This window comes from Ceraceosorus guamensis, assembly GCF_003144195.1.
Source record: "Ceraceosorus guamensis strain MCA 4658 unplaced genomic scaffold IE81scaffold_47, whole genome shotgun sequence".
Lineage (NCBI taxonomy): Eukaryota > Fungi > Basidiomycota > Exobasidiomycetes > Ceraceosorales > Ceraceosoraceae > Ceraceosorus > Ceraceosorus guamensis.
Genome location: NW_020290042.1, coordinates 74,794 through 102,645, shown reverse-complemented (window position 1 = coordinate 102,645; position 27,852 = coordinate 74,794). Strand labels below are relative to the sequence as shown.

The 27,852-nt window shown below is 55.2% G+C and overlaps 12 protein-coding genes across 12 annotated transcripts; 3 read left to right on the top strand and 9 right to left on the bottom strand.

Annotated features, from left to right (window-relative positions):
- Nucleotides 1-158: 158 nt before the first annotated feature.
- On the top strand, nt 159-1,975 carry IE81DRAFT_304039 (NAD(P)-binding protein). Its single transcript, XM_025512289.1, has 4 exons — nt 159-780; nt 966-1,057; nt 1,138-1,461; nt 1,542-1,975. The coding sequence occupies exons 1-4, from the start codon at nt 433-435 to the stop codon at nt 1,645-1,647; spliced, it is 870 nt and encodes a 289-aa protein (XP_025368366.1). The 5' UTR covers nt 159-432; the 3' UTR covers nt 1,648-1,975.
- Nucleotides 1,798-4,074, bottom strand: IE81DRAFT_324817 (hypothetical protein). Its single transcript, XM_025514337.1, has 7 exons — nt 3,585-4,074; nt 3,447-3,500; nt 3,165-3,342; nt 2,794-3,032; nt 2,419-2,700; nt 2,241-2,311; nt 1,798-2,101 (listed from the first exon to the last, which is right to left on the bottom strand). The coding sequence occupies exons 1-7, from the start codon at nt 3,666-3,668 to the stop codon at nt 1,939-1,941; spliced, it is 1,071 nt and encodes a 356-aa protein (XP_025368365.1). The 5' UTR covers nt 3,669-4,074; the 3' UTR covers nt 1,798-1,938.
- On the bottom strand, nt 3,876-4,372 carry IE81DRAFT_184515 (hypothetical protein). Its single transcript, XM_025510730.1, has one exon. It carries the CDS (start codon nt 4,329-4,331, stop codon nt 4,083-4,085), a length of 249 nt encoding a protein of 82 aa, XP_025368364.1. The 5' UTR covers nt 4,332-4,372; the 3' UTR covers nt 3,876-4,082.
- Nucleotides 4,373-4,392: 20 nt separating this feature from the next.
- IE81DRAFT_184508 (hypothetical protein) lies at nt 4,393-5,604 on the bottom strand. The gene is made up of 2 exons (XM_025510729.1): nt 4,896-5,604; nt 4,393-4,828 (listed from the first exon to the last, which is right to left on the bottom strand). Exons 1-2 carry the CDS (start codon nt 5,259-5,261, stop codon nt 4,457-4,459), a joined length of 738 nt encoding a protein of 245 aa, XP_025368363.1. The 5' UTR covers nt 5,262-5,604; the 3' UTR covers nt 4,393-4,456.
- A 116-nt stretch (nt 5,605-5,720) lies between these two features.
- Nucleotides 5,721-7,435, top strand: IE81DRAFT_324816 (translation protein). Its single transcript, XM_025514336.1, has 3 exons — nt 5,721-6,607; nt 6,702-6,903; nt 7,025-7,435. Exons 1-3 carry the CDS (start codon nt 6,124-6,126, stop codon nt 7,359-7,361), a joined length of 1,023 nt encoding a protein of 340 aa, XP_025368362.1. The 5' UTR covers nt 5,721-6,123; the 3' UTR covers nt 7,362-7,435.
- IE81DRAFT_304030 (S-adenosyl-L-methionine-dependent methyltransferase) lies at nt 7,406-9,827 on the bottom strand. The gene is made up of 3 exons (XM_025512288.1): nt 9,341-9,827; nt 7,835-9,163; nt 7,406-7,759 (listed from the first exon to the last, which is right to left on the bottom strand). Exons 1-3 carry the CDS (start codon nt 9,710-9,712, stop codon nt 7,670-7,672), a joined length of 1,791 nt encoding a protein of 596 aa, XP_025368361.1. The 5' UTR covers nt 9,713-9,827; the 3' UTR covers nt 7,406-7,669.
- A 609-nt stretch (nt 9,828-10,436) lies between these two features.
- Nucleotides 10,437-13,141, bottom strand: IE81DRAFT_184436 (DUF21-domain-containing protein). The gene is made up of 5 exons (XM_025510728.1): nt 12,706-13,141; nt 12,448-12,637; nt 12,301-12,358; nt 11,504-12,236; nt 10,437-11,435 (listed from the first exon to the last, which is right to left on the bottom strand). The coding sequence occupies exons 1-5, from the start codon at nt 13,009-13,011 to the stop codon at nt 10,671-10,673; spliced, it is 2,052 nt and encodes a 683-aa protein (XP_025368360.1). The 5' UTR covers nt 13,012-13,141; the 3' UTR covers nt 10,437-10,670.
- A 1,161-nt stretch (nt 13,142-14,302) lies between these two features.
- IE81DRAFT_324811 (Isochorismatase hydrolase) lies at nt 14,303-15,785 on the bottom strand. The gene is made up of 4 exons (XM_025514335.1): nt 15,311-15,785; nt 14,827-15,104; nt 14,628-14,732; nt 14,303-14,490 (listed from the first exon to the last, which is right to left on the bottom strand). Exons 1-4 carry the CDS (start codon nt 15,501-15,503, stop codon nt 14,410-14,412), a joined length of 657 nt encoding a protein of 218 aa, XP_025368359.1. The 5' UTR covers nt 15,504-15,785; the 3' UTR covers nt 14,303-14,409.
- Nucleotides 15,786-15,984: 199 nt separating this feature from the next.
- On the top strand, nt 15,985-17,704 carry IE81DRAFT_324810 (adaptin ear-binding coat-associated protein 1 NECAP-1). Its single transcript, XM_025514334.1, has 5 exons — nt 15,985-16,248; nt 16,308-16,362; nt 16,455-16,533; nt 16,699-16,882; nt 16,964-17,704. Exons 1-5 carry the CDS (start codon nt 16,187-16,189, stop codon nt 17,226-17,228), a joined length of 645 nt encoding a protein of 214 aa, XP_025368358.1. The 5' UTR covers nt 15,985-16,186; the 3' UTR covers nt 17,229-17,704.
- A 1-nt stretch (nt 17,705) lies between these two features.
- IE81DRAFT_367665 (hypothetical protein) lies at nt 17,706-19,414 on the bottom strand (the record flags this gene model as incomplete). Its single annotated transcript, XM_025517099.1, has 4 exons — nt 17,706-18,568; nt 18,652-19,006; nt 19,082-19,179; nt 19,258-19,414. 4 exons carry the CDS (start codon nt 19,412-19,414, stop codon nt 17,802-17,804), a joined length of 1,377 nt encoding a protein of 458 aa, XP_025368357.1. The 3' UTR covers nt 17,706-17,801.
- Nucleotides 19,415-21,122: 1,708 nt separating this feature from the next.
- Nucleotides 21,123-25,470, bottom strand: IE81DRAFT_367664 (hypothetical protein). Its single transcript, XM_025517098.1, has 2 exons — nt 24,093-25,470; nt 21,123-24,023 (listed from the first exon to the last, which is right to left on the bottom strand). Exons 1-2 carry the CDS (start codon nt 25,386-25,388, stop codon nt 21,486-21,488), a joined length of 3,834 nt encoding a protein of 1,277 aa, XP_025368356.1. The 5' UTR covers nt 25,389-25,470; the 3' UTR covers nt 21,123-21,485.
- Nucleotides 25,471-26,239: 769 nt separating this feature from the next.
- Nucleotides 26,240-27,586, bottom strand: IE81DRAFT_324807 (fatty acid hydroxylase superfamily protein). The gene is made up of 2 exons (XM_025514333.1): nt 26,854-27,586; nt 26,240-26,790 (listed from the first exon to the last, which is right to left on the bottom strand). The coding sequence occupies exons 1-2, from the start codon at nt 27,459-27,461 to the stop codon at nt 26,325-26,327; spliced, it is 1,074 nt and encodes a 357-aa protein (XP_025368355.1). The 5' UTR covers nt 27,462-27,586; the 3' UTR covers nt 26,240-26,324.
- Between the last annotated feature and the right edge of the window lie 266 nt (nt 27,587-27,852).

Here is a 27,852-nt window from a genome sequence, read left to right as displayed (position 1 = left end):
GAATAAGCGGAGGGCGCGCATGTAACAACTCATAGCTCTTCTCTAAGAAATGAACGGAATCGCTAGCCAAGAGTTTGAATTGAGTGTGAATCAAAATCAAGAATCGGAATCGTCAATTTGTGAATGCACGTTGTGTACTAGCATTCCAGCCTGAAAGTGACAGCTTTGAAAGCGTGACGGCGTTGAATTTGCAAGAAGTGTCAGACAATTAAGCAATCGCGATGACAGGCGCGGCAAACGGATCGATCGACACTCTTGACTGTCATCGTCTAACGATCTCTCGCTTCTCTGCAAACTTTCACCTTCGTATAAACGACCAGCGCGGAGGATACCTGCCCACTGCTCCGCGTTCCCGATTACACGGTTCGCACTCATCGCCAAATCCATTCGTTCCCATCCAGCGAACGCATCTGCCTCTTTTCCCATCTCATCATGTCTTTCGCACCTTCGCCCTTCCAAGAGGATGAGCGACCAGTGATCGTGATCACGGGCTGCTCGAGCGGCATAGGAGCAGCCTTGGTGAAAGAGTTCTCCAGCGCCGAAACGCACAGAGTGGTAGCGACTGCGCGCAACTTGGAATCCTTGAGGTTCCTACCCAGCAATGTGTGGAGGGTTCAGTTGGACGTGACGAGCCAATCGAGCGTGGACAGGGCCATACACGACATTATCAAGGAACTGGGCAGGATCGATATGCTGGTCAATAATGCTGGAACGAATACCGCCGTGGGAGCTTCGGTCGAAGTATCGCTGGAGAGGTACAGGCAGACATTTGATGCCAATGTGAGTCTCTTTCTCTCTCTTTCTCACGCACTCACGCACACCCCGTCACACCTCCTCGCGTATATCGAGTTCGATTTGACCTCCAGCCTGCCCCAGGCCGCGATGGAGCTGACGCTGATGGCGATGATTTGCTTTCTTGTCGCGCTTGTCGGTGCTGACACTCACTCCACTCCGGTCTCGAACAGTACTTCGGCCTTATTCGCGTCACTCAAGCCGTCACTCCGCACATGATCAAGGCGCGCTCGGGTACCGTGGTCAATGTGGGCAGCGTTGCCGGGTGAGCGTCGTCGCAAGGTCGAGGAGAGCTTTGTAGTTCAATTTAGCCAAGATATGAAGCTTACTGCTCTCGTCTCGCAGCCTATCTCCGTTGCCCTTTGCCGCAGCCTACGCCTCGTCCAAAGCAGCCGTACATGCCTTTTCCGACTGCCTTCGAAGCGAACTCGCAGGATTCGGCATCAAAGTGATCGTGGTAGCGCCAGGAGCCATCCAGTCAAGCATTGGAGATGCGGGCGCGAAAGGAATCTCTGTGGCAGACTCTTCTCCTTACAAGAATGTGGAGGATATGATCCAGTACAGAGCAATGTACTCTCAGATCGGTAGGAACACGCCTGCGCACGTCTTTGCCAAGAACATCAGACGTGCCGTCACAAAGAAGAATCCTCGAGCTTACATCTTGAGCGGGTGAGTGGTTGTGTGGGATTCCAAGTCGAGCTTTTGCATGCACCTCTTCTTAATCCACGCGCTCCTGTCCCGGAACATAGTGCACGGACCACAGTGGCCTTCCTCCTCTGGCTCATGCCCGCAAGATGGAGAGACTTTCTGCTCAGCTTCGTCTTCCAGACATACAGGATCGGTCGCACCGCGTGACCGCACTCGACAATCCTCGCTTCAAGGCGAGCCTTCGCTCTTCACCTTCTTTTGAAATGTACTGGACTACCCCTTCTGACTGCACAGTTGTGAAGAACCCCTGGCTCGCTTGTGCTGGCAGTGCGAAGGCTTCCCTAGTCCGTCCTTGGCATGGGCTAGGGGCGTGAGTGAACATTGAAATTGCAAGTGTTCCAGCAGGCAAATAAAGATACGCAGTAACGAACAGGCATGCCGGAAGATAGCGCGGGAGGCGCAAGTTGGAGCAAGCTGGGGCAAATTGAAATCGTGAATTTAGAGGTGTTGCTGCTCCTTTACCAAAAAGTCCGGTTTACCCGCATCGTCTGCATTGTGCAAGAGACGATCGATGCTAGATCTGATGCTTCGGAAAGTCTGCAATTCCATCTTGTGCTCCGTGTCGAGGGATTGCGTGCCGACGTGGGGCAGAACGATGACGCTGTCGGAATGAAAAGATGGGAGACATTGGCGCGGCAATCAGGGAGGCGTAGAAGGATCGTCTAGCGATCAGCTTGCAGACTGGCTAGATGTCCCCCAAAAAATGCTCCTTCCGCGGGCTGATCCAGAGTTGGACTCACTTTGGATGATCGCGAAGACGCTCGTCGATGTGAGGTTCGTTTGGAAAGACGTCTAGCGCTGCTACGCCAAGCTGCTCAGATTTGAGCATTTGAAAGTCGAAGCGCGCACCACAACAGCTCAGCCAGATGACTAGGATGAAAGCGCGTCTGTGTTCACGAGAGCAGAATCTTCACCCACCTGCCGGCTTTCGAGCGCCTTGAGCATTCCTTCCTCGTCCACGACACCTCCACGGGCAGTATTGATGAGCACAGCTCCGTGCTTCATCCTCTCGAATTGCTCTCTGCCAAACGTTCCTCGCGTCTGGTCATTCAGGGGCAAGTTGAGGCTTACCACGTCCGCCTGTTTCAGCAGCTCTGCAAGGGAGGAGATGTACTTTGCTCCTTTTGGTGCAGATGGTGAAGGATTTCGATTGTGGTAGATGATGGACATTCCAAAGGCCGCTGCTCTTCGAGCGAGGGCCTGTAAAGTGGGGGAGGGGGGAACAGTCCTCGTCAATCTTCCGATGAGCCAGACGAGGAGGATGAAACGCGTGAACTTGTGGTGTGTGCTCACGCATCCGATTCCTCCCAAGCCTACAATTCCCAACGTCTTGCCGTTCGGATCTCTGCCGGGAATCAAGCCAGACTTCCACTTGCCTTGCTTGGCATTCTGATTAGATAGATCGAACCGTCTGAGCGATGTGAGGATGAGCCACATGGCTACGTCTGCAGTTGATTCATCCACCGCTCCAGGCGTGTGGCTGACCCAAATTCCCCTCTTTGTGGCCGCAGTCACATCTATCTGGTCATAGCCTGTCGCGTCCAGTCGTGGGACGCAGACGAGTATTTACAACTCGTTCGTCAGTCACGCGTCATCAAGGATGGGGAGGTGCGATCCACGCAAAGATCTTTCTTCTATCGATGTGAGGCAGCCAGCCTACTCACCAGCTCCATTGTGACATATAGCTTTGACGGAGCTCGGCAACCTCTCGATGAGAGCTGTGTCGAACACCCCAATCTTGTCTGCACTGCTGTTATGTCTGTAGATGTGCGTCACTCCTGAAAGAGTACCTCCTTCTGCGAGGGACTCGAAGAAATCTTCCCTCGTCTGCGCTTCGAGCTTCTGCGACGGTCGTCAGCAAAGCAAGCATACCCGGCACTTTTCAGTCAGTCCGGATTCCTTGGCTGATGGGTGTTGCGCAAGGAGAGGTGCTAGAATGGACGTACATGAACGGTGCCCACAGACTCGAGAATGTCTTTCTGCTCGTCGCAGGCGTGATCCTTGCGTGTCAAAGAGATGTGCTTTCGGTCAGCAAAGTCGGGCCCCGCAGGCCCAATGTTCAGCTTGCCACTAACGTCACGCACCACGGTGCCGCATATGAGTACGACGGGTTCGATCATCCTCGAGGGAAGAGGGATGACGCTTTCCCGTAAAGGACTCGCGGACATATGTGTGGGATGCGCGCAGCTCGATCGTCCTTTGTTGCTCGTGCCAATGTATAAGGTTCCACTGGTGACTTGGACTTTCGCTTAAAGCGTTTCGCGGATGATGCACGACCCACGACTGACGAGGCTGCAAGCGTCCACCACGATTGACAAATCGCGAATCGTGAATGTGTGTCGAGGGAAAGGCTTTGTTAAGCATGCAAAGCGCGAATCGTGAAATGCTGCTGACCAATCCGAGCGTCACCACCAAGAAGTCTAATTACAATCGCGAATGCAGGCAGGTACCGGTACCGTACAGCTCAGCTCAGCAGGCCACGGACACACCACGGTTGGGTGACTCCTGCATGCGCACAGGTGGTGCACGGTAAAGCACCAAGCCTAGCGCCCCGGGCGAATAGCTGATCTCGTGTGGTGGCGCTAGAAAAGAAGTTCACAGTCGTGACTCGTGTCTGTGCCGCACATCCAGCAAGCAGCAAGCAGGCTGTCGAAGGCCGCGTACCAGCAGCAGCAGCAGCACACCCATATACACAGCAGAGCGCTCAGAAGGGTCCACGACTGCACGCAGAAATTATGTAGCACCACATGTAGTCCGCGGAATCGCACCTCTGCGACGCTCGGGGCCTTGACGATCACGAAGCACGAATTGATGAATTGCTTCTTGATCATTCAAAGGTTTCCCAACTTTGCGTTCCGGCGCAGTCGACCTTGAGATATCAGCCTATGCGTGACCTCTCTGCACCTCTATCATTTTTGGCGCGACACTTGACTGTGGATCCCTATTGTTCCGGCATCTACTTTCCGTGCACCGCCGCACCGAGAAGTGTTGTAGTAGCAATCACGAGTGTCGTGATTGGTACGTGAGTGGGACTGATACGTTGAGTGCAAGTCAATCCTTGATCTTTGGTCGGACCGCGACCGCGAACTCCGCTTTGACTTAGGGTTGCCGGCATATGGTTGATCCACTCGTCATCGCTTCCGCATCCTGTGAGATGCTCTGTGATTGATACATATCCAGAGCTTGTGAGCGAGTGGTGAGTGTGGCGACCAATAAGTGCGTTGAGTGGCGGGAGGTTGAGAGCCAGAGGAGCACGAAAATCATACGAATCACGAGCGCGACTGCGGGCAGCCATGCTCTTGTACGCGGACGTGAGAACGAAGCGTGACTGATCTGGGTTTCTGCTCAATCAATCTGAACACTCTTCTATACTCTTGACTCAAACTGTTACTCACTGAAAAGGTCACTAGTGGACGACGCGCGTCTAGACAGTCATCCCTCGGCCGTTCGGCGCATCGTTCGTCGCGCCGATGTACAACAAGCACGCAAGCCAGGCAATCGTGAATGTCATGAAACGAACGCGACAAGACAGACGGTGACCGCGGACCGCGACCAATACGACTTCCGAGCGTACCGTAGACGTGGACTGCAGACTCACGACTGGCGGCGTCTTTGCCGCCCTTTTCCTCATTTCGATCGACCGAGGGCTGGTGACCGCATCGACGTGGACAATGATTGAAATGATGCAAAGCGACCATAAACATCCACCTGGCCTTCATTGCACTCTGACTCCTTGTGAATGCTGGTGAACGCGCATGCATCACACAGATAGAGCAGCTGATGAGCCGGCATTTGCCATGGGACGACGCGATCGATCGCTGTCATGATTGCAGGATGTGACCAGACGAGTTACAATTAAGGGTCAAGCAAGCATCGAGCTTCTGACTGCTACCTCGGTCCTCTTCATCGTGGGCAATCGACGGATGCCGATGATTTGCAAGGCGCGTGCGCATGGTTCGCAATGATTGCACGAGAGTCAAGAGTGGTGGGTCAATAGTCAACGTGCGATGGCGATGGCGATGGCGATGGCGATGGTGGTGTAGGTTGCGCACACACGGCCGGCCATGCCAGAACCCCGCGGGCGCGTGTGCCCAGGCTCGTGACCTGAAGGCACGTGGCTCGACATCAACGCATGCTGCAGCCGGGCGGGCACCTTTGCTTGGATTTGTTCGTGTGCGTGCCTGCGCGTGCGCGACATCGACGCCTTCGTTACTGCAGCACCCAGCACGCAGAGAGCACCATCGTTTCTTCCTGGCGGCTACTCCATTCACAGATTCCTGTGATCAGCAGCTTTCAAGCCTGCACGGCCATCCCCCACCTCTCCAGCCGCGTCCAGTCAGTCCGGGCCACTGCGAGCTTCGTCGAAATATCTCCTGTCTGCCTTTCCAACTCTCATCTCCCCCCTCCCACCTCCTCGTCTGTCTTCTAAACATGTCTGCATTCGCTATTCCAGCACGGACCGGTCTTAGACGAGCCACCAGCAGCGTGATAGTTCATGCCAGGCAATGTGACGCTGCCACAGCGCTCGCAAACCTGAGCTTGAGTCGCTCGATCGCCTCGTCCGAACTGTCTTGCCCTTCATCTTCGAAGAGCGTCTTCACATCAAACACGAGCTCACGCAACATGTCCAGCTCCGTCATCCTGTCAGCACCGACGGCCAGTCCTTCGACATCCGCTTCCGTCAGCGAGACGGCTCAAACTTCTGCAGCCGATCTGTCCGAACCCGCTCCCTCCCACGAGGCCGTTTCCGCAGCCGAGTCGAGCTCCATCTCTTCGACCTTGCCCGTCGAATGGACTCCCAATTCTCGTCGCGTAGGTCTCATAGCGTTCAAAAGGGGCATGACGACATTTTTCCTGTCAGATGGAACATGCGTACCCGCCACGCTACTTCAGGTCGCTTCGAATCAGATCTCGGCTCATATCGGCTTGGACCCCGCCAAGGATGGAACTCCCGCAAACGCGTACACTGCTCTGCAGGTCGCTGCTGTCGACGCTAAAGCACACACAGTGACTGCTCAGATCAAGGGTCACCTCCGCAAAGCCGACATTGGCCCGAAGAAGGTCATCAAGGAGTTCAAGATCACCAAGGATGCCGTGGTACCGCTCGGTGAGTTCTGCGAGGTAGCAATCACCTCTTCTCAAAGCAGCTCCGCTCACAAATCATCTCGGGACCGTGCGCCCTTCTCCGGCTTGGTTGGCAGGAGCATACTTGTCAGCTCACCACTTTGTACCCGGTCAGCACATCGATGTGACGGCCACCACGCGAGGCAAAGGTTTCCAAGGTCCCATGAAGCGTCACGGATTCAAAGGTCTGAGGGCCTCACACGGTGTGTCTATCAGTCACAGGTCGCACGGAAGTACGGGTCAGCATCAAGATCCAGGTCGAGTATTCCCAGGCAAAAAGTGAGTCGGCATTTTCCAGTCCCTCTCGCGACGGGCCGGCCCATCTTTCCAGCCTTTGGAAGCACTCCGACTCATGATGTTCCGCCCTTTTGCACACTGCTTTTTCTTTTCCCTTCGGCAGGATGGCAGGAAGAATGGGTGGTAATCACGTTGCTACGGTGCACAATTTGCAAGTTTTGCGAGTGGACGATCGTACAGGGACAATACTGGTCAAGGGCAACGTGCCAGGTCCCGACGGCGCTACAGTCTCGTTGAGGGACGCCATCCGAGCACTGGTGGGCAAAGCTGCAAATGCTTACAAGAGCGGCAGGCTCTTGGATGGCTCCTTGGCTACGGGCAAGGAGAGCCAAGACGTCTACCTGCCTGGAGATATCCAGAAATTGCCCTTTCCAGCTGCTACGCGCGACGTTGCTCAGCATTGGCCGGCGGTAGTCGAAATCGGATCCAAGGCACCCTAGCGCGCCCGATACATTCAATGCAGCAGAAGAGCACACAACCGCTTGTACTCTAAAATGTCATGCATTCGAGGTCGACACCTTTCGTGATTTGTAAGCTGGGCGTGATGAACCGATATCGGTGGAATGGATGCAGGGCTTGAGAGCAGACTGGCAGCGTAGTGCGTTCGGATAAAAGTAGATCGCTTTCTGGACACGCACGACACTGCTTTGGCTTGAATACAACTTGCCTGCTTGACGAATCGCGTTCGTTGGTGTTGGCGAGTCAAGCCCTTGGCTCGCTCTTGCAACGTGCGTAAGCGGTTGTCACCTCAGTACTGAGCGGGGGTGTAAACGCTCTGGTACTTGGAAGGCTGAATTCTGCCTTCCCAGAACGACACGCGATCAGTAGCGTTGAGGTTCTGGTGGTCGAAGGCAAGCGACATGATAACGTGTAAGCAGTAATCGTGCCTTACTGCAGGTCCTCGAGCGCTCACCTTCTTGCTGGTGATTTGGAACACGCTGGACCCACCCTCGCGAGCAATGATTACGCTGCTTGCGAGGAAGTACAACCAGATTCTCCAAAGCTTTTCGCCATACTTTGCCTTGATCTTCGCCTCGTTCGACTTCCAATTCTCGTACCACCTCAGGATCGTAGCGCTGTAATGCACACCCAAAACGTCTGCTGACTGCACCTCGAACCCGGCAGCTTCCAGCTTGTTGATGACCCAGCCGATGGCGCACGAAGCATCCGCACCCCTGAAGATGTACTTGTTCATGAACAATCCCCAGATCAGGTCCCAGTACTGCCAAGTAGGTCGAATGCCCGCAACTTGCAACAAGAACGTCCCATCGTCATCCAGACGCTCGTGGATGTCCGCCAAGAACTTGGAGTAGTGTCTGATGCCTACGTGCTCTGCCATCTCCAGACTGACAATCTTGTTGTAGTAACCCTTTTCGACTGGAATGTCTCTGTAGTCCATGCATAGCACGCGAGCCTTGTCTGAAGAGAGTCCAGCTTTTGCGATCCTCTCGTTGCCAAACTTGGTCTGGTTCTTGGCCAATGTCACTCCCGTCACGTCGCAACCAAAGTTTTTGGCAGCAAAAGCAGTAAGCGTTCCCCAACCGCATCCAATGTCCAGAACCTTGTCGCTGGGCTGCAGCTGAAGCTTGTTGCAAACAGCTGCCATCTTGTTGTCCTGAAGTTCTTCCAGAGTCTCTTTGCGCCTGGGATCGCTGATCATGCCGCTAGTGTAGATCATCTGAGGTCCCAAAAACCACTCGTAAAAATCGTCGCCTCGGTCGTAGTGATCGCGCACTTGCTCCATATCTTGCTTCTCAGTGTGTCTGATGACATCCGGGACGAGTACAGTGAGGACAAATTTGAAGAGTTCGGGCGTAAAGTGCATGTGGGACCAATCCAGCCTGTGTTCCAATAGGTCCAGCATATCACCCTTGATATCGATCTTGCCATCGAAGTACGCATCATGGAAAGGTTGCATGGGGATCTTGTTGCGTCCGTGGTACTTGCGCTTCAGTTCGGCATCGTGAATGGTAATGTAATCCTCGACGGGTTTTCCAGGCAAGTTGACCTTTTCGTTTTTGCGAGGTCCACAAATGCTCATAAAGGTCCAGTAGCCAATGGTCACGGGAGCTCCGATCACGATCACCAGAATCCAGTAGAGCCACCAGGGGACCCAGCTCGCCTTGAAGAAGGGGATCACTCGAAGAAGAATGGCCGGTGTGAAGAAGACGAGCAAGGCAAGGTGAAGGTTGCTGAAAGTGCCATTGCCTTCGGCCGGGAGCGGCGCGTTCGCGATGGTAGCCTAGAAACGCAGGTGCGAGCAAGATGAGCATAGAGCGCGATATCGACTACGAGGCAAGACCAGCTGGTGATGCTAATTTAAAGACAGCGGCCTCGAGAAGAAGACACCGGAACACAAGGGCTTCCTAGATGAAGCGCTTAGGCATCACTTTTCTACGAACCGAGAGCGTCGACTCACGTAGTCAGTCAAGCGCACTTTTCCTCCTGGAGCGTACCTGGTACTTTGAGCGCCAGACGCCGCAGCCTCAAGGGGATTGAAGCCAGCGCCCGCAGCGATGCTAGCTCTCTTTGGGTCCTTTCTGGGGATAGTTGGGCTTTGAGGTCCGGCACTGGTAGTAAAGGGGTTGGAAGTGGCGAGAGGACTGCCATTGGCTGCAGCAGCGCCCATCGAAGATCTAGCAGGCGTAGAAGGGTTGACGGGGGAGCCTACCGATGCGGTGCTTGGCGAAGAAGGCGCGACTTGTTGGGCCAAGTGAGCTTCTTGAGCTTGTAATTGAGCTCTTTGATACGCCAGCGCGTCCAAAGCCGCTTGCTGAGTCTGCTCGCTCATGATGAAGAGTCTGACTTCTGAAAGGGCAAGGAGAAGCGGAGCCCTGTCAAAGTCGATTCTTTTGCACTGTCAAAGAAGAGGCGTATCGCCGATGGTGATGGGAGATGCTGCGAATCGCAGGGCTGTAGGAGACATCTTTCTGCTTCCTTCATCTCCACGTCTGCTGTGTCGTGTCTTCCACCCTCGGGCAATTCGCGCGCGCCCGATTTTCAAACTGCTGGCTTTGCACTGCTCCTGACCAATTCTTGTATCTGCCCAAATCCAAATTTACAATGTGGGTTACAAATTCACAACCACATTTAATCGTGATTATGCTTTCGAACTCAACCCTGCTCGCTGCGCGCTGGGTACCAGGCAGCTGCAGCAGCAGCCATGCACCAATGCACCAAGTGAATGCACCGATGGGTCGGAGGAAGAAAGCGCGAAAAGCGCGAAGACTGGTCAGTTGGGTTCTTGACGGTGCACTCGTGACTGCTGCACGGCCGCAGTCTTGAACGCTCAAATTGGAGTGCGCGCATCTCGCCGCCGCGTGCAGAGATGCTGGCAACCAACTACGTGATGAGGGATGCTGTGCATCAAAGAAAGGGGCTCGACAGGAAGTAAGGCACCAAGAGACAGCAGAAAGGGACGCTTTCGCTTCTCCGACGAGCAGAGCGAGGTCCTTCTCGCTCGCAGAAGCTCCGGACGTTACGAGTACGCCTGAAGGGTGGCAGATCTCGAGACTGTCACTGCAAGTTGCTATGTGATGCCATTCGAGCAAAAGTGATGACGTCGAAAGTGTGATGGCTAAAGCGAGCGCGGCGAATCATTGCTCGAAGCTTTTGGGGTAGATTAGTTGTTTGTAAAGGGTCCGTCAGGCTTGAGCTCAAAAGAATTTACGAGGATAGGAAGGGGCAAAGGCTTGGGCGGTGGAGCCATAAACGACAGCGTAGGCTCCACTCCCAGAGAAGGCAAAATGCTACGCCTCGTGGTCAGGCCGAGTCTTGTTCACATGCTCGTCCGTCGCCCCAAACATCCTCTTGGCAGCGCTCAAAAGCGGTCTGCTTTCATCTTGCTCTTCTGCTGCACCTATCAAGGTCCCATTGGCTTTCTTTGCCTCTTCGGCCTGTGCCTCTCTTGCGGCTTGTTGCTTCGCCTCTTGTTCCGCTCTAATCCTAGCTACTTCTTCAGCAGCCGGCTGTTCCGCAATATCGCCCACCTCCAAAAGCGTGGTTCGACCGCCATCCACCTCCACGATATAAGAGCCATCAGGCAATCCGCTCGCGCGACTGCTGCTATTCCTGCGCGAGGCTTCGTTCGCTGCAGCCCCTATCGAGCCACTCACAGCAGGCGTCGACTTGCCGTTCGCCTGAGAAGAGTTGTCGCCCTCTGGAGCGTTTGGCCATGTCATCGTGCGAGTGAAAGCTTTGGATAGACCCTCGACGATACCCGTTCCCCTATCTGTAGATGACGCTCGCCTGGCTGCGTCCAGTACCGCGCCCTTGTTGCGTGGCGATCCAAACCCAGCTAATCCACTCGGCTGAGTGTATGATTCGCCGGCCTGGCTCGAGGTGGAGAAGGGACTGCCAGGTCGCTTGATAGCGACTTTGTTCACTCCAGTACCCGCCGACTTAAGCGGTGTTGCTCGCTTCATCATGCCTGACTTGCGTCGACGTTCAATTATGCCCTGCACCAAGCCTGCGTAATTCGCCGAGGTGCCTTGTTGAGGTCGATTGCGAACGACCTGTCGCGGATAGCGCATGTAATTCAGCCTCGACGTCGCCATCGCTGGATGAAGCACTCGATGCTCACCTTGATCTTGTTGTGCACATCCACAAAGACGTCCGTCTCATCTACAATCTCCTCGCCGATGACCTCCTCAATGACATCCTCCAGCGTCACTATGCCCATGGCTCCGCGATTTTCTCCGGGGTTCGTCGACACCAAAATCATGTGACTTCGTCCTTGTTGGAAGTAGTTGAGCGTGTCGAGCAAGCTCAGGTCTGGGTTCGTCTCTGGCAGAGGTGTCAATTGGAACCAGCTCGCGGGCATTGCATCTTCTGGATCGTACGTGATCAACCTTTTGACGAGTAGCATCCCAATAATGGCATCAGGTTTGCCAGGCTCGTGCACAGGCACTCTGGAGTAGCCTGATTGAACCAAGTGGTTGATGTTCTCTTCGTTCATAATCGTGTCGGCGCTCATCGTGTAGACATCCTCGATTGGTGTCATAACCGAGGAAACCGTCTTGTCGTTCAGCTCCAGCACTGATCGAATGATCGTCACTTCGTCCTCATTCAGTCCATCCGTGCCAATCTGTTGATGGAGAGAGACGAACGTCTTCAATTCGGCCTTGCGGTAAGTCGTCCCGTGATCTTCGCCCAAAGCCCAGTCCAGCAGCTTGGCTGTGGGCCAGGCGACGGGAGCCATGATGATCATGGTGGCATGCACGAGCGGTGCGCAGTACGCGCCAATGGCCAAGCCGTGCCTCGCGCAGATCGACTGAGGGACGATCTCGCCAAAGATGACGATCAGAAGTGTGGAGCTGGAGAAGGCTGAATGCTCAGTAAGCTAGATGCGTCATTGGGGAGCTGTCGGTATGCACTCACACCAAGACTGCCGCTGTACCGCCAAAATCGGACAGGAAGATGGGCAGCGACTCATTCACTGCGGGTTGGGCGGGGAGGCGGGTCAGGGATTACACCTGGTCAGAAAGGCGCAAGCCGCAGGCACCATCTTTGGTGGGCGATCCTCACCTACAACATTGCCCAGCAGGAGCACGACGAGGACCCAGTGCCTTCCTTTTTCGAGCAGCTTGAGCACTTTTCTCGCGTGGTCTTGCTCAGTCTCTGATCCGCTGGTGCTCAACACCTGCAGATTGACCATGTCCAGACCCATCAATCCGAGAGTCAAGCCTGCAAAGATACCACCAAGTATGACCAAGCCCTAGCGAGTCGGAAGGAATGCATTGTCAGCGCACTGTGCGAATGCGAACCGAGCCACCTTCCGCTCACAGCGATGGAGACCATGTCAACCACGAGCTGAAAAGTGCTCTCTGGTGCTTCTGGCTCGTGACCATGATGCAGAGTCCCGATCTCCTCCACCCGACTCCATGCCGCAACGTCCGGCACAGGAAAGGGCAGAGCTCCAAAGTGTTGCGAGGCAAAGTTCAAAGGCGTTGCGAACGCTTTGGATAGTAGATGGGCTGCAAGTGTGGTGCTTAGCAGCAGCGCCTTGGCAACGGATGTCGATCGAGCTGATATGCTGCCAGATCCTAGCGTAGCTCCTCGGCCACGCGGCAATGGGCGAGCGGACGACATGGCGGCGTGAACAAGGGTGCGCTGAAGGGCGTCGATGAAGCTGCAATCAGCCTCCTTTTCTGCGTTTGGCGCAGACAAAACGAGTCGCAATGAGGTGTGGAGCAGGGAGAGGCGAAAGATGGGAATCCGGATAACCACCGACTGACGTCAGATCGTGGATGGGAGGAGATGGAGAAAGAGTTGCACGGTAGCGGCAGTGAGCGAATCTGATCTCAAGGTGCTGGGGCCGCTTTGAGCGCAGGTGCTGGCTGTGGAGGATTTCAAGAATCGTGAATGATCGGGAAAACAAGCAGAAAAGGGGGGGGGGGGGGAGCCAGCACCTTTCGAGTTTGAGACCCGTGAACGTGACCTGACTGTGCATGGACAGCGCGTTGCTTAGGCAGCTATTCAAACGGTAGCTGTAGCCGCCCGTGGCTGCCGCTTGCCGCTGTAATAATGACGCGCTAAGCTCCTACCGGCAGCATATGCAAGGAAGGGGCGTGGAACGGAAGGCGAGCGGTAGACAGACCTGCAGGACCACAGATCTGAAAACCTGCGATCGTCGTTCGCGATGGCTTGAGTCGTGACTTCGAGTCAAGAGTCATGGGCGTACGGTCGCATGTCTGATCATGGTGACGAACCCCACCTTCTCAACCGCGCCCTTCATTCACCTCTCCGCCGCGAGCGTCCTTCGAATGTCTGATGCGGCTAGATGGCGATGCAGGCTTCGCACCGCTCAAGATGGCCGCGGGTTGCACGCTTCGCCATCCTCCCCATCTCTCCGAGCAACAGCGCGAGCTCTGACCACGCCGACGCTTTGATCGAAGAGTCTCTCGCCATGCGCAAGTGCGAGTGCAAGATCCCTTCCACTAAACGATGAACTTTGATGAGTTTCCTTGCATTAAATTTGAGCGCCGGCTGGAGCGTTTGAGCGGCAATCATGCGACGCGGGTTGCATTCGCAGGTCCCAGCAGCTCACTCTCAACCAACACCAATCTAGACATCTCGGCGGCATGCAGCTCAGATCAGGGTAATTGACAGGTGGAGTACGTGCGATTCGATTGTCTTGGCTTCTAATGATTCCAATGAATTCATTTCTTGGCATCAACTCAACTATCGTGTGTGTGTATCGTCCGAGCGAGTCGCGCTAGGATCACGGTGGAGCCCTAAATTGAATGGGCTGCGGGTTTGAACGAAAGACGCTGCGCGATGTCCCGGCTGGCCAAACTACGGCAGATGCAGCCTCGAGATTCAAAGATGGCCAGTGTGGGACATGAACGACATTCTCGACGACTTCCGTCCACTTTGGCCAGGCGGCGACCAGCGAGCTAGGGCGGCATGAACTCGATTGGGAAGGCATGATCGCAGACCAGAGTAAGGTGACGTGGAGACGGTATGGGTAGTGCGGGCTCAGAGGACCTAGCTGATGGTGCACTGGCCATCTCCGCTAGCACCCGAAAGCGCTTCCAAATTCTCAGTAGTGTTGGCCTTTTCCTCTTTCTGCGAGCGCGAAACGATGGGCGAGAAAGTCGCAGGGTGAGATGAAGAGCGCAAGCGCAAATACGGTGGCCTCAGAGAGTAACGTGTACATCCGCAGCGCTTCTGATATCCCACTGTCCTGGCCACAGCCTACTCACAATGAGAGCTTGAATGTCTTTGAACTTTGGATGCACGGCATCCTTGATGAGCTCAAAGAGAATGGACTCGGACGTTGTCACGATAGCGCCAGCTTCCTTCAGGCGCTGCGGGGTTGGGGCCGCATGGAGCGCATACGACTGCAATTGATGAGCTATCGAGCTTCCAGGCAAGGCATTGCACCTGGCTGACTCGACTCACCGCAAGCGCAAGCGGTACTTCGGCAGCATTGCAGCTGCTCACACCATCAGCAGGTATCCAGACCTGGATGCCCTGCTCGAGAAGGTCCAAAGCTGTCTGTGTGATGCATACATGCGACTCTATGCCAACGAGCACCACTCCTGTCGGTGCGCCATTTTTGAGAGTTGAGTACCACTCGTTCAAAGAGGGCAAGACCATGGAGAATCTCGTCTTGGGGACGGTCTTGCTTGTCGATGGTTTGGGCAGTGCCGCTAGGCCAGGAACCGTCGATCCCAGCGCTACGGAGCGGTGCACTTGTTCGTCAGAGCCTTGTCTTCCTCAGACGGGATGCACAATCAGAACAAGACCAATCCTGTCCGGCACGCATGTAGGACCACCGTGGTTTATCGTCTTTTCTGCCTCCGCACGTACCCAGCAGTACGCGTCTTGTGCCTCAAGGACCCTCAAGCAGCTCTCGCACGAGCGTCCATCTTGCATCACTCACACTTGGGAGCCTGTTCAGTCGTCCAAATGGGTATGTCCAACGTATTGGCAGCCTTGATCAGCTTCGCAGCAGTGGACTCAACCGCGTCAAACCTGTGAATAGCCCGAGTAAATCTCTCTTGCATATCGCAGATAAAGAGCGCCGTCCTGGGAGGATCCAGCCTTGCTATGCGCGTGGCAATAGGAGCCGACATGACTGGCAGATGAGGAGAAAGTGCGATGTTGTGCCCCAAAGCTTAGTGAGAGTGCAATATGAGCATACGCTTGCAGCTAAAGGATCTTGGACTTGTGTGTGTGTGCCCCGGAAGGTGACCTCAGAATGCAAGAACCACTCGAAAGTGAGGGTGCGCGAGTATCGAGTCGTTGCGAAGGACAGGTCGAGGTGAGGAGTTGGATTGAGTCGTGAGTTTGTGGGTCGGAATGAGCTAGGCTAACGGTGACGGATATAGCATCAAGATGTACGGTACAAGTGGAGGCCCATGCCAGTCACGAGTGGGAATCTCTCGAGATCATGGCGCGAGCGGCAGTCGTGAGTCCTGAGTCGGGTGCGCGCCTGGCGCGGCATGCCGATGGCTGCGCACGGATCACGACGTTGCTCATCACGTGCGCACGCCGATTCGTGCAGCCATAGACAAGGAGCACCGCGTGCTTCCAGAGTCCCATCCCCATCATCACATCCCACCTACGCCTTCAATCTTGAGTCCACCACCTCGATTGACGCCTATAGCAAGTTTGCTCCTTTCTTTGAGCTGGCTCTCCCAGCGTATCTGCTCTGCAGCGATCACCTGCCGTGTCCTGCTGTGCCCTGCTGTGTCATACCTAGCTTCCCGTTGCTCACACCAATTTCCGCCAGACACACTCGCGCGGAACCGTCAACATGGATGACTTGGAATACGAGTCGGTTCTATTCGTCGCGAGAGAATGCTACGTATACAGGGTGTGAGTGCACGATCGCCCACACAGCCGATCTCTTGCTGATCACAGAGTACTGCGCTCAGCCCGCCTCGCAAGTCTGCGGCAGGCTACAAAGCAGCAGAATGGGGTGACATGGAGGTGCGTAGAATCAGCAGAACGCAGCTGGTGATATTGCTCAATTGCTGACTTGCAATCTTGTCTGTGCCATGTTGTGACGCATCCCTCCTCAGGCCTTTTTGTGGAAAGGAAGGCTGAGAGTCATTGAAAAGGGAAACGCATGCAGTATCAGACTGGAAGACAAGGACAGCGGTGAGTCCGGCGATCCCGAAGCGTGGGCTAGGGCTGGGAGAAGGATAGCATCTCGAATCTGAGTCTGCCAACTTTGAATGCTTCGGCGCAATGCGAAGGCCGCAACTCGGCTTCGGTCTTAGGGACACCATGTCTTACCGCTTGACTCTCCGCCTCCCTCCTCAGGCGAGCTTTTCGCGCTGTCTCCCTACGACTTGTCTGGTCAGAGCGTCGAGCCTGTGTTGGACAGTTCCAGATACTTCGTGCTGCGTGTGGAGAACGAAGGCGGGAAGAGGGCGTTCATCGGTATGGGTTTCCAGGATAGATCAGATTCTTTCGATTTCCAAGTAGCACTGCAGGACTGGACAAAGTGAGTCATTCTTGCTCCCCTGTCTCATCTGCATTCACAAGTGTAGCGGGTGCATTCAGGCTCACTGCAATATGTTGGCAGACGGAACAAAGCGGCGAAGGCAGCAGAAGAGGCCGCAGCGAGAGGAGAAGATTTAGCAGCTACTTCAGGTGCAGTAGACAGCGGACCTTCGCCACACATCCCCGCAGGACCCAAGCAGGACTACAGCCTCAAAGAAGGCCAGACATTCAGCATCAAGCTGCCAGGAGGCGGAGCTAGGAAGATTCGAGATGCGCCAAGCTCCTCGGGCGGTGGAGGTTTCGGGGGCGGCCCCTTGCTGCCTCCCCCGCCTAGCAGAAGGGGTTGAAGCACAGGCGCAACGTGGTGCTCGCATGCTTCTCTGCGACTCCAATGCGCGTCGAGACAACTTTTCTTGGATGTTTGCAAACGCCGGTGTCACTGCCAAATCACGGAATATATCTTGGGCGAGCATTGGCTGCACTCGGAAATCTGCAGATGAAACGCTAGATGGCGCGATTGGACTGAGGCCGCGCCGCGCACCTGTTTGCTCAGGATTTCCCTGCATCCGAGATACACTCTTGTGCCAACCATTTTGGACACTGCGCAGTACCCGTCACTTCGTCTGGTTCTCAGTGCATTCAAGCCACTTCGAATCAAACTGTCGTCGAAGCTCAAGTGGACCGCGCTCGCCGCCGACATTCACAATGTACGACCGACGGAAGTTGACGTGAGCATGCAAGATTGTATCAAAACCACACAAAATGTTAGGGGTAGTACAAAGCTGCAGAAGGAAGGTGTATTGCCTTTCAGCTTGATTAGAACGAAAAGTAAGTATAAATAAGTGGCTAGGCGTGTGGGTCAGGCATCACTCAAGGTTATCGGTACCACATTGCGGAGGCGGAAGAAAAGTGTTCCAGGACTAGAACTTCCTAGGGGAAAGCTCCGGCGCTTGCTCCGAGTATGCACTTGCAGAGGCACTGCCCGCACCCTCGTTGTACAAGACTTCTTCGGTCTCGACCTGCTGGGTGACGATGCTGATGCCAGGTACGGAGCGATTCTGGCGCACGATGTCAAGATCGTGTGGATCTTTAGGACTCCTGAGCGACGGACTTCTGCGGCTTTGCTTTTCGGACTGGAACGCCGACCCCTCGACTCGAATGCCACCCGCACTGCTGAAAGTAGGACCGCCCGTGCTTCCTCGCCGAGGAGATGTGTAGACGTCCTTGGTCATCTGATGAGTTCGCGATGGAACTCGACTAGGCGCGAAACCCGTAAAGGCTTCCTGAAGCCACGCCATGCGCGAGGTGCTCAATTTGGGGGAGTGACCAGGCTCGCTGATGGGTGCGATCGAGCCAGAGTCACCGCCTCTCAGGTTTGGACTGTTGTTGTGGGCAACACCGTACTCTTGGATCTCCACGTCGGGGTGACGGTACGCTCCAATGTGACCGGCAATTCTAGCCAGCGTGTCCTGGTCGAGCATCGAGCCGTTTGCTACTTTGGTTCTCCACGAAACGGGCAAACGAGAGCAGAAGCTCTCCAGATTTCGGGCTGCTCTGGCTGCGCAAAGGGAGTGGAGAGTGGCGGAAAGGGTCATTGCTGATGACTGTGCTGGTGGAGTCGACGCCGCGTAGTAAAGAGCGACGGCGGCCACAGTAGGTCCCATAGTAAGGAGCAAGAAGACGACACCTACGTCGACGGATGTTGAAGGGCCGGATCAGCGTGAGAGGCGGCCACCGTCACGTCTCGCAAGAAAAGCAGGCGTCACTCACCGTCTCTGAAAATCAGAGCAGAGGCGGATGATCGGGTGCGTTGGCCCATCTGCCAAAGCCTGGTGCAAATGAGGGTGACTAGGAAAATATCATAGACGAGGGTGCAGATGTACGCAACGCCTAGACTCCAACCCCAAGCAATGGGTACACAAGATCCGACTGTCAGGCCAGGACTCGTGGGTGGCTCCCAACGCCAATCAGCAGCTGCGATAGTGGCGAAGCCGATACCAGTGTTGATCAGCAGACCGCTGACCACCGCCACAATGACGAGGGGAGAGTGGTCCCAAACAGCAGAGGCTCTGACCGCGAACAGCGCCTCAGCGAACAATTTTTGGAGTTTGACGCCGATGATCACCTAAAATGGCACAAATGCAGTTCGAGTAAGCTGTCGACGCGACGAGAGAAAGACCCATGGGCCGTTCAGACGCACCCATATCCACGTCGTGTTACATGATATGCCGGGCCAAGCGTTGATCTGGCACAGCAGGGCAGTGCACGCGACGATGGAGCCGTATCGAGTACCAAAGACTGATGGTCGGTACGACAGCGTCGAGTGTCAGGTACCGAGGCGCATCGATGCGGCAGCAAGACGGTCCAGAAACTTACACAAGATCAATGGCCACGTCCGAGAGATCTTGCCCCTGACGACGTCCAGGTCAAAGTTCAAGGTAGTCGCAAAGTCCCAAGCGACGATGCCAGTCTGAACATAGACTACGGCTGAGAAGGCAATAGAGTCCCGGAGTAGCTGCGGTAGTGAATCCATCCTGAACCTCGCCTGACAGATGGACGGGGATGGGCTCGAAATTGATGGAAGTGGGATCACGGGGAGCGCTTGTGGCGTGAGCAGCCGATGTTCTCATCAGAGACCACCGATGTTGCAGTATCAGGGCTGCCAGTCCCAGTCAACGACGCTTCACCCTCCACCCAATGCTGCATTCATGTTGGTCTCATCCCCAGAGCCGCATATCGTGCCTGTTGGCAGCCCACATCTCAAGCCTCAAGCTCGGTCCGTGTGCCACATCGTTCCACCATGAGGTAGCGAATAACCCTCCAGCGTCAGCGCTACTCACTCATTGACTGCAGACAGCGGCAAGCTAGCTGCATTGCGTCCGTCCGACGCAGAACCGTTGCGCTGGAAGAGAATACCGGCGCTTCGTCGCCCAAGTGTAGGTATTGTACAGTATGTAGCGTCCCGTTGCATTGGACGACCACTATCAATACCCACACCGACCACTGGCCTGCTGGGTGTCAAGTCGCCTGGGCCCGCTTCCAGCGTCGAGCCGCGCGTCTCAGAAATCACGAATGAAGCTGTGTGTGTGCTTTTGCGCGACCGAAGCTGCAATCCAGTCTGATGAGTCGTGCATCGCCGCAATAAGTGCATCGTTAGCGCCGGCGACTCGGCTTCGGAGAGCATGCATGACTGCTTCTGTCAGTCCATGACGACAAGCACGAATCACGAACCAGCGCAATCTCTGCTTCTACTCGACTCCTACACTACTTTCTCATTGACCCGACAAAATCGATCTAGGCAGGATGGCGTTCTTCATTGGGTCCCTAGCGCCGGGCAAAGCGTCTTTGCTGCCATCGCAAAACAATCAGAATGGCAGAAGTCTCTTCGAAAGACGGTCATAGCTGCATGGCGCACGTTCCACGTCGCAGCGTCTGCCACCGTATACAGCCCACGAGATTGTGCCGCACGTACGATCCTCATTGTTGATTGTGTACCTGATGCTTCCCTTTGGCCAAAAATGTGCCGCAAAGCGAGCTAGCTGACGATGGGTCCGGAGACCCACAAATTTGTGTGCCGATTAAGCGGCAGCGCGAGCAACTGACAGCCACTCGCGACGGTACCGCTCCGTCCAGCCTCCGTTCGTGAAAGCAGAGCCGAGCTCCAAGACCGCTCACAGCACACCGCGTACGAGATCCGCCCACCGACCGAGCTCATCGTACCGACAGAGTAATCGCCTCTTTGATACTCGAAACTGCTGGCAGCACTCTGCTAAATGTGCGGTCACCTGCAAACCTGGCGGAGCAGGACCTCGAGACCGATTTAGGCGCTTTTGCAAGATATGACTGTGTAGCTCGAGCGGAGGCAATTCGTGGTTTGCATGATAGCGCCATCTGATGCGGTCCAACATCACCCTTGTCTTGTGAACCCATAAAGTCGGACCTCATGGCTCTCAGAAGTGTGAATGACATCAAGATCGCAGAAATTTCTGTCATGGACAAAGACAACGCATCAGTGCCATGGCGGGACGGAACGGTACTGTATGGCGTCCCGCCCTCACCATGAGGCCAATCAGTGAATCGTGCTTCGCAAACCGCTTCGCAGTCAGAGCTTGTTTTTTCGCATGTCCTCGAGATCATAAGGATCGATACGTCTGGGCCGTGCTGGTGCCGTCGATTTCCGACCTGACGAGTCGTCAAGCCAAGTCGCGTTTGCTAGACCCAATGTGTAACGTTTGTTAGCTAGCTCATGGATTTTCAAAAGTCTTGTGGAGTCCAACATCCGACACACTTGTCATGACATGCAAAAGAGACTCGAGAGATTCGATCTGTGTTCAAAGCGTGAGTATAAGCGGATAGCTGGGCGACAGTGGGTTGAGTATAGAACATATGAACGGGTGTATGGGATGGTGGTAGAACAAATGATGGCTGTGGGCGTGAATGAGAGACAAAAATTACGAGCTACTGTACTTGTCGTGGTCGTCAAAGTGTGAGTGAAGAGGTGAAGGTCGACTGATGGGGCAGGGTACCAAATACGGGCTTGTCTGTGCCGCAAAGCGTATGATGCTCGTGGAGTTGGCCCGACAATCTGAGCAGAAATCAGATTGTCAAGCCTTTCGACGTGCCCATTTTGATTGAGTATGCTGGCTCTTGGATCTCCAGCCCTGCTTGCTTTGCGCTTTCGATTTCTGCTTGCGCTCAGGATCTTCGCGGGTTTTGCGAGCGTGCGCAGCATGTCCGGCAGCGCGACGTGCTTCGTCGAGCTCGAGGTTTAGTTTGCCCCACTCTTGACGTGCTCGGGCCAAATGCTCGCCTGCCTTGCCGTGGATGTGATGAGCAGCGATTGTAGCTTCCTCGAAGGCCTCTCGAAGCATCTCGCGAGCCTCCTCTGACTTGCGGGCAGCGGCATCCTCGACCACAGCGAAGTGCTTGAGCGCCTCTGTAGAAGCGGATTTGGAATGTCTCAGTAGATGTGTTCCCGCAACTTTGGACTGCTTGGCAAAGTGTTCAGATGCGATCTTCGACTTCTTGCGCGCATGCTTCGCCGCTGCTCGAGCTTGCTGGCGAAGATGCTTGGCCGCAATCTTGGAGTGCTTGCGGAGATGCTTTGACGCGACTTTTGAAGTCTTGCGGACGTGCTTTGCTGCAAAGTGGGCTTGCCCGCGTAAATGTTTGCGTAAATGTTCAGACATGATTTGAGAGCCAAGTCGAGCTTCTGCAAAGAGAGGCTTGGCTTGATGATTGGCTTTCTTGAACCAAGAGCCGCATTGCTCCTTCAAGTCCTCGAGAGGCTGTTCTGCGTCTTTCATCTTCTTGGACGCCAGGTGAGCGAACTTTGCGGCGTGGACGCTGGCCAATTGGTGAGCAAGTTGGACATGAGCTTGCATGGCGTCCGTGCTATCGCTCCACAGCCTACTGGCGTCTGCCTGGAGATGTATGGCTTCGCGCCACATCTGCTCCTGCACAGCCTTGTCAAATTGCAAGTGGAACTTCGACAAGTGCGCAACCCAATCGTCCCACGTACGGTGCAGATGAGAAAGCACGATGGACTGCAAGCGATGCAAGGTTGCGAGGACCACCTGAGCTCCTTTTGCCGCATCTGTGGTCGAGCTGATCGCAAGTCCAATTCCAGCGGAAGCCAGTCCATGCGAAACAGAAAGTCGCAGAGAATTCTCGGGCAGCTCTCTGTCGTGGCTTGAAAGCTGCGCAGCACCGAACTTGAAGTCGTCGATAGAGCCCCCGTCTACGGGCGCAGTGCCCAGTAGCGTGGAAAGATTCTTGTAGATCGCAACAGCCTTGTGAGGCGAGTGGGCACGAACCGCCACCTCATGAGAGCTGACCTGGCGGCTGACCACGTCGCTTCCTTGTGATATCTTGCGCATCTCGTGCGCGGTCAGGAGCGGTGCAGCAGAGGCTCGCGGTCTTGGAACGAGCTTCTTAGTAAATTCTTTCACGCTGTGAAGGCGACCGTGACGGATTGCGGGCTCGATGCCCTTAGGTGACACTGTTGCGGCTGACGACGGAGTGGACGCTGTGTTGGAGGACCACAGAATGCTTTGAATTGTAGCAGCGTCTAAAGTAGGGGAGGCCGCAGCACTAGCTGGTAGAGGTGACATGTTCGCGCGGCCAGCTAAGCTCGAAGCGGTCATGGAGGGCTGGTGCGACGAGCCCATCTGGAAAGCGTTTAGATTATTCTGAGGCGACTGTCGAAGACTCGATAGGGCCGTAGTAAGGAGCACGCCGACGAGGACGGCCACGGCGGCACCGAGGTGAGGCAAGTGTGCCGTGCGTAACCAGGTCATCCACGGCGCAAGCCTTCGCAACCGAATTTTGAAATCAACAAGCGCAGGAACGTGACCGCGTAGCGCTTGCGCGACATTCGACGCGTCAGCGGCAATGCGCTGCCAGGCCTTTCCATTGGCGATAGCTCGCTGCTCTGTTGAGGTTGGTCGAGAAGTCCTAGAGGTCGTGGCCAAAAGTGCAGGGGTGACTGTGAGCCAGGCCGAGGACTTTGTGAGCCAAGAACGACGCTCGGTCTCCCTTGTCCGCTTCGTTGTGTCCGCCACCTGATGCACCGCACGTCCAGCCCAACCGTCGTCAGAATCCACCACGCTCTGGGAGCAAATGACCACGGACAACCCAGATTCTTGAGTGATGTCTGCCCCAGAGCGTTCGGCCAAGAGCTGGCGCGTTCGATCCAGCGCGCTTGACCACTCCTCGCTGATGCGGCGCAGCTGCAGGAAGCGCCCAAGGTTCTGGGCGATGTTGTTTTCCATGAAAGCTCTTGCGCTTGAGATATTCTCATCTCGTTGAGGGCTCACAAGCAAGGAAGCGGAGGGTGTGTCGGCGTCGTCCAGATTGGATGCAAGTTTAGGTGCGACGATGGGCAGCAAGTGAGGCTGCGGATGAGTTCGAGTTGCAGCTTGCGAATCTTTGCCTAATCTCGCGCGAGAGTAGTGCTTGTGGAGCAATGCTGCCAGATCGATCGCAAGTGACTGCTGAGATTCGCCATTCTCGAGGAAGCAGACCACGAGTCCGCTACCGTCGCGAAGGTGCATGGCGCCATCAGCCTGCAGCCAAGAATGCACCTGAGCCTCTTCGCCCGGTCCGAATGACAAAGACCTGAGGCAGAAGAATTCTTTGACCTGCGACACGAGATGCAGTCAAGTCAGCTTCGAAAGGCGGCCGTACACTCTCAACAGACTCAAACTCACCTGCAGTGTTCTGCCACTGACGAAGTCGACCGAGCTGCAGCGCACCACGACATTGCCTTGTCCACTTTCGTCTGACGGCATTGTGCGGAAAGTTAGAGGTGAAGAAGATGTTTGACGGATCGACGTGAAGTCCTTCTCGTCAGCAGCTGCGACGGCAGTCATGGCACTCGTCTTGATGGTGTTAGAGACCAATTGGCTGTACGTGGCTCCGGGATCACGTCCGAGATAAAAGACATTGATGGACGAGGCGGAATGTGTGACCGCCCCAATCAGGGAGCGCGCCATCTTGAGACGTGCAGCCAAGACGCCTGGGGAAGAGTTTTCGGATGACGAACGCCATTCGGAGCCAGCTGTTTCTGCCGAGCGTTCAGGCATTTCATCGGTGGCGTTGTCAGTTCTTGCGCCTGCGACAACAGCTTGTGACTTTTGACCGAGCTGATGCAGAAGCGTCGGATCAGGGAATTGAAAGTGGCGGCCGTCCATTAGGCGAGATGCATCTCCTGAAGGGAGCAAAGTGGATGTCTTCAGGCTTGGTGCTTCGGAAGCATGTGTCGAAGTGGCCGCTCGCTCCAGAGCATTGACGAGCAAAGTTGCATTGCTCGATGAGCGCAGGAAATCTGACCTTGTAGCTGAATGCGCGGAGTCTGGGAAGGTCGACGAGGTTCCAACAGGCGTCCCAATATCGTGACTCGCATCTGGATCCTTGCGTTCACGGAACAGCTCGTGCGTGTCCTCGAGCCTAGTCTCCAGCGCATCCACTTCCGACCAAGCGGCTGAAGCGGATGTCGGCAGGATTGGCAAGGGCGTCGTCTCAATCGTCAGATCCTCATCTGAGGCCCATGGGTGCGAAACGCTAGACGAGCCCATATACGAGTCGACGAGATTGGCGCGATGGCTTGGCCTGTCGCTGCGTTCGACCAGCTCAAAGTCGTCATCGTCTAGGCTTGAGACATCGCTCAGGCCAGTATCGTCATCCATAAATCCTGATGATGGAGTTCGCGAGGAGGATGTCATAGTTGGCGAAAGCAAAGCATCCGTGATTGGATGATCAGCGGTGGATGCATTGCGAGTAGGATGCTCTACAAGGGCCAAGGATGAGGATTGATTGCTCTCGTCGCTAGACACGGAGTGCAGTGATGAAGTGTCCAATGAGTGAAAGTTGGCAGCACCGGTAGGAATGATGACCAGCTCCTGAGACGAGCTCGTCAACAAGGATGATGGAGTCCCAGGCCGATCGACAGATGTGGAGGAGTCAGTGCTAGCATCGCTGCCAGTGGATGCACGTCGGGCGGACATCTCAGGCTGAAACTCCCCACAGGGCCTGGCGTGGCGATCAGCGGAAGGTTGGTTGTATAAAAGGTTGAGAGATGCTTGTTGCTGTTGGGAGTGATAAGATCACAGCTACCACCACCACGACGCCGTTACCAAGCGGCAGCTGAGGCCAGGCTGTACGACCGCCAGATCGAGCTGAGCATCAGCCACAGCAGCACGCATCATCCAAATTATCATTGTCTGACCCTCACTTACAACCAAATCAAAGTACCAGTAAGGACGATTACAACTCTCCGAGGTGGAGCTATTCAATGTGAATCATGTAGCCATGCGTGCATCAGCAGCATATACATACTTTGTATCAGCTAGTAGTATAGGGTTCATGCGCGCGCGCGACAACGACAATCAAGAATCACGCGCGCGGGATCTGAAGCCCTTTAAGACTCGACCCTGGTCAAGCGCCCGGTGAATGTCTTGCTCAGCACATGCATCACAGCTGCTGCGCTGCATGGGATGCATGGGATGTGGGGATCAGGACCCTCTGCTCGCGCGATAAGGGCGGCGGGCCAAGTTCAACGCGGCAGGAGGTGTGCTGAGGGCAACGCCAATCATCATCAATCAAACCACGATTCGTGAATAATCACGAATAAGAGCAGCATGCCACCCACATCCGTCTGTCCGGAACGACAATCAGCACTCAAGACTTGCACCCATACCCGATTCCTTTGAGCGAGTCAAGATGGCTAGACACGTGCCAGCCAACCTTGCGCGCCACTTTGATCGTGTCAAACCAGCTTCTCTCCCGAAATGACTCGCGGCGGGGTGGTGCTAAGATATCTGCAAGGGAGAACAGCGAGCGGGCTTCGCGCATACACGCAGTGGGCAGCGGAGCCAAAGTCGATTATTAGGCACAAGCGATTACATACATACATCTACACGTCTATGCAATTCGAGAAAGCATCAGTACCACGGCGCATCGACGTGCTGATTCCACTCGATGTGCTCGTCCCTGGTCTCGTCGCGGGGCATCTTGGTGCCGAAAAGGGTATCCCAGACGAGCGTCTGTTTGCCGTAGTTGCCGCTCTTCTTGTAGCCCCGACGGTGATGCAAGTCATGAGCCTCAATGTCGAGGTCCATCTTGAAGAACCTCAAGAGTCCAAAGCAAGCATTGGGAGGGGTGGCGTAGCAGCGAACTCCCGAATGACCTCCCAGCTCGATAAAGGTCTGGTAGATCATGACGACGAAGAACTCGTAAAAGTTGAGCGAGATGAACTGCTTGGTCGTCAGATAGGCGAGACCTGGAATGACGACGGCGTCGAAGAGCTCTTGCCATTCGTCGGCGTACAGCGTCAGAGCTGTCGAGGGATGCTTCGTCTTGTGATGCCGCGAGTGGAATTTCCACAAGAAGTCCACCTCGTGCATGAGCCTGTACACAAGTGTGAGGTGCATGAGAGCAGAGCCGCCTAACAATCGTAGCCAACGGACTCACCTGTGGTACACGTAAAACCAATAGTCAAGCGCGACGGTGTAAATTGACAGCTTGAGAGGGATGAGCTTCGAGATGCTGAAAGGCTGATCCCTTGTGTTGTAGGCCAAGAACGTCGACAGGACGGGTCTGATGGTCGTCACGAAGAGGAGACTCTGAGCGACTTTGCTTTCGTGTCCATCAGGCACGCCGTCCCTTTCATGTTCGCCGTCCAAGAACCCATGCTTGGCACCAAGCACTCTCCAAAAGTTGAAGACTCGACTGTTGATAGCCTTGAAAGCGCCCGAATAGAATGCGAAAGCTGCTAGAGGGTGTAGCGCTCTCTTCTTGATCAATTTGAGGATGAGGGCGTGCAGGCCGAAGGTGACAAGCAGCTTTGGCACCAAGAACCTGTGTATTTGCCTTTGAGCAAGTCTCGGCACCGGATCATTGATCTTGTGCACCGGCGCCGTACCTTCGGGAGGAAGGGGCCAAAGGTCAGCTCTCTCGAAGAAGCGTTGGGCAAAGGTCCATGTCTTTGGATCCCTTTTTCGCCATTCGCTCTTCAAGGTGGCCGGTTTGCGGGTGTGTCCTGCAACTGGCGGCACGACAACCTGGACAGTCGTGGACATTGTAACCAAGCCTTGCTTTGACTCCCGGACGTGACAATGAGAGACCAAAGAGAGAGACAGAGAGACAGAGAGACGAGATGAGTGGGATCAAGTCTTTCACGATGCGAAAGCACAGGCTTATGAAGTGCGCGAGGCACAGAAGCTCGCAACGCGCTTCCCCTCAGCCGCTGGCGCAACCGCTGCACGACGACAAGCGAAATCTCCGAAAGATTCACTTTGGACAGCGCCGAATGGCGGGACGGACATTTGATTTGACAGCCACTGCAGTTGGAGAGCTGACCGATTGTAGTCGATTTACATGCCCGTCCCCTGCTGAGCTCCGTGCCTCGCAGCTTGTGCAGCACTCAGCTAGCATAGTACTAAGTAGTGGTGCTCGACTTCGGGGGGGGGG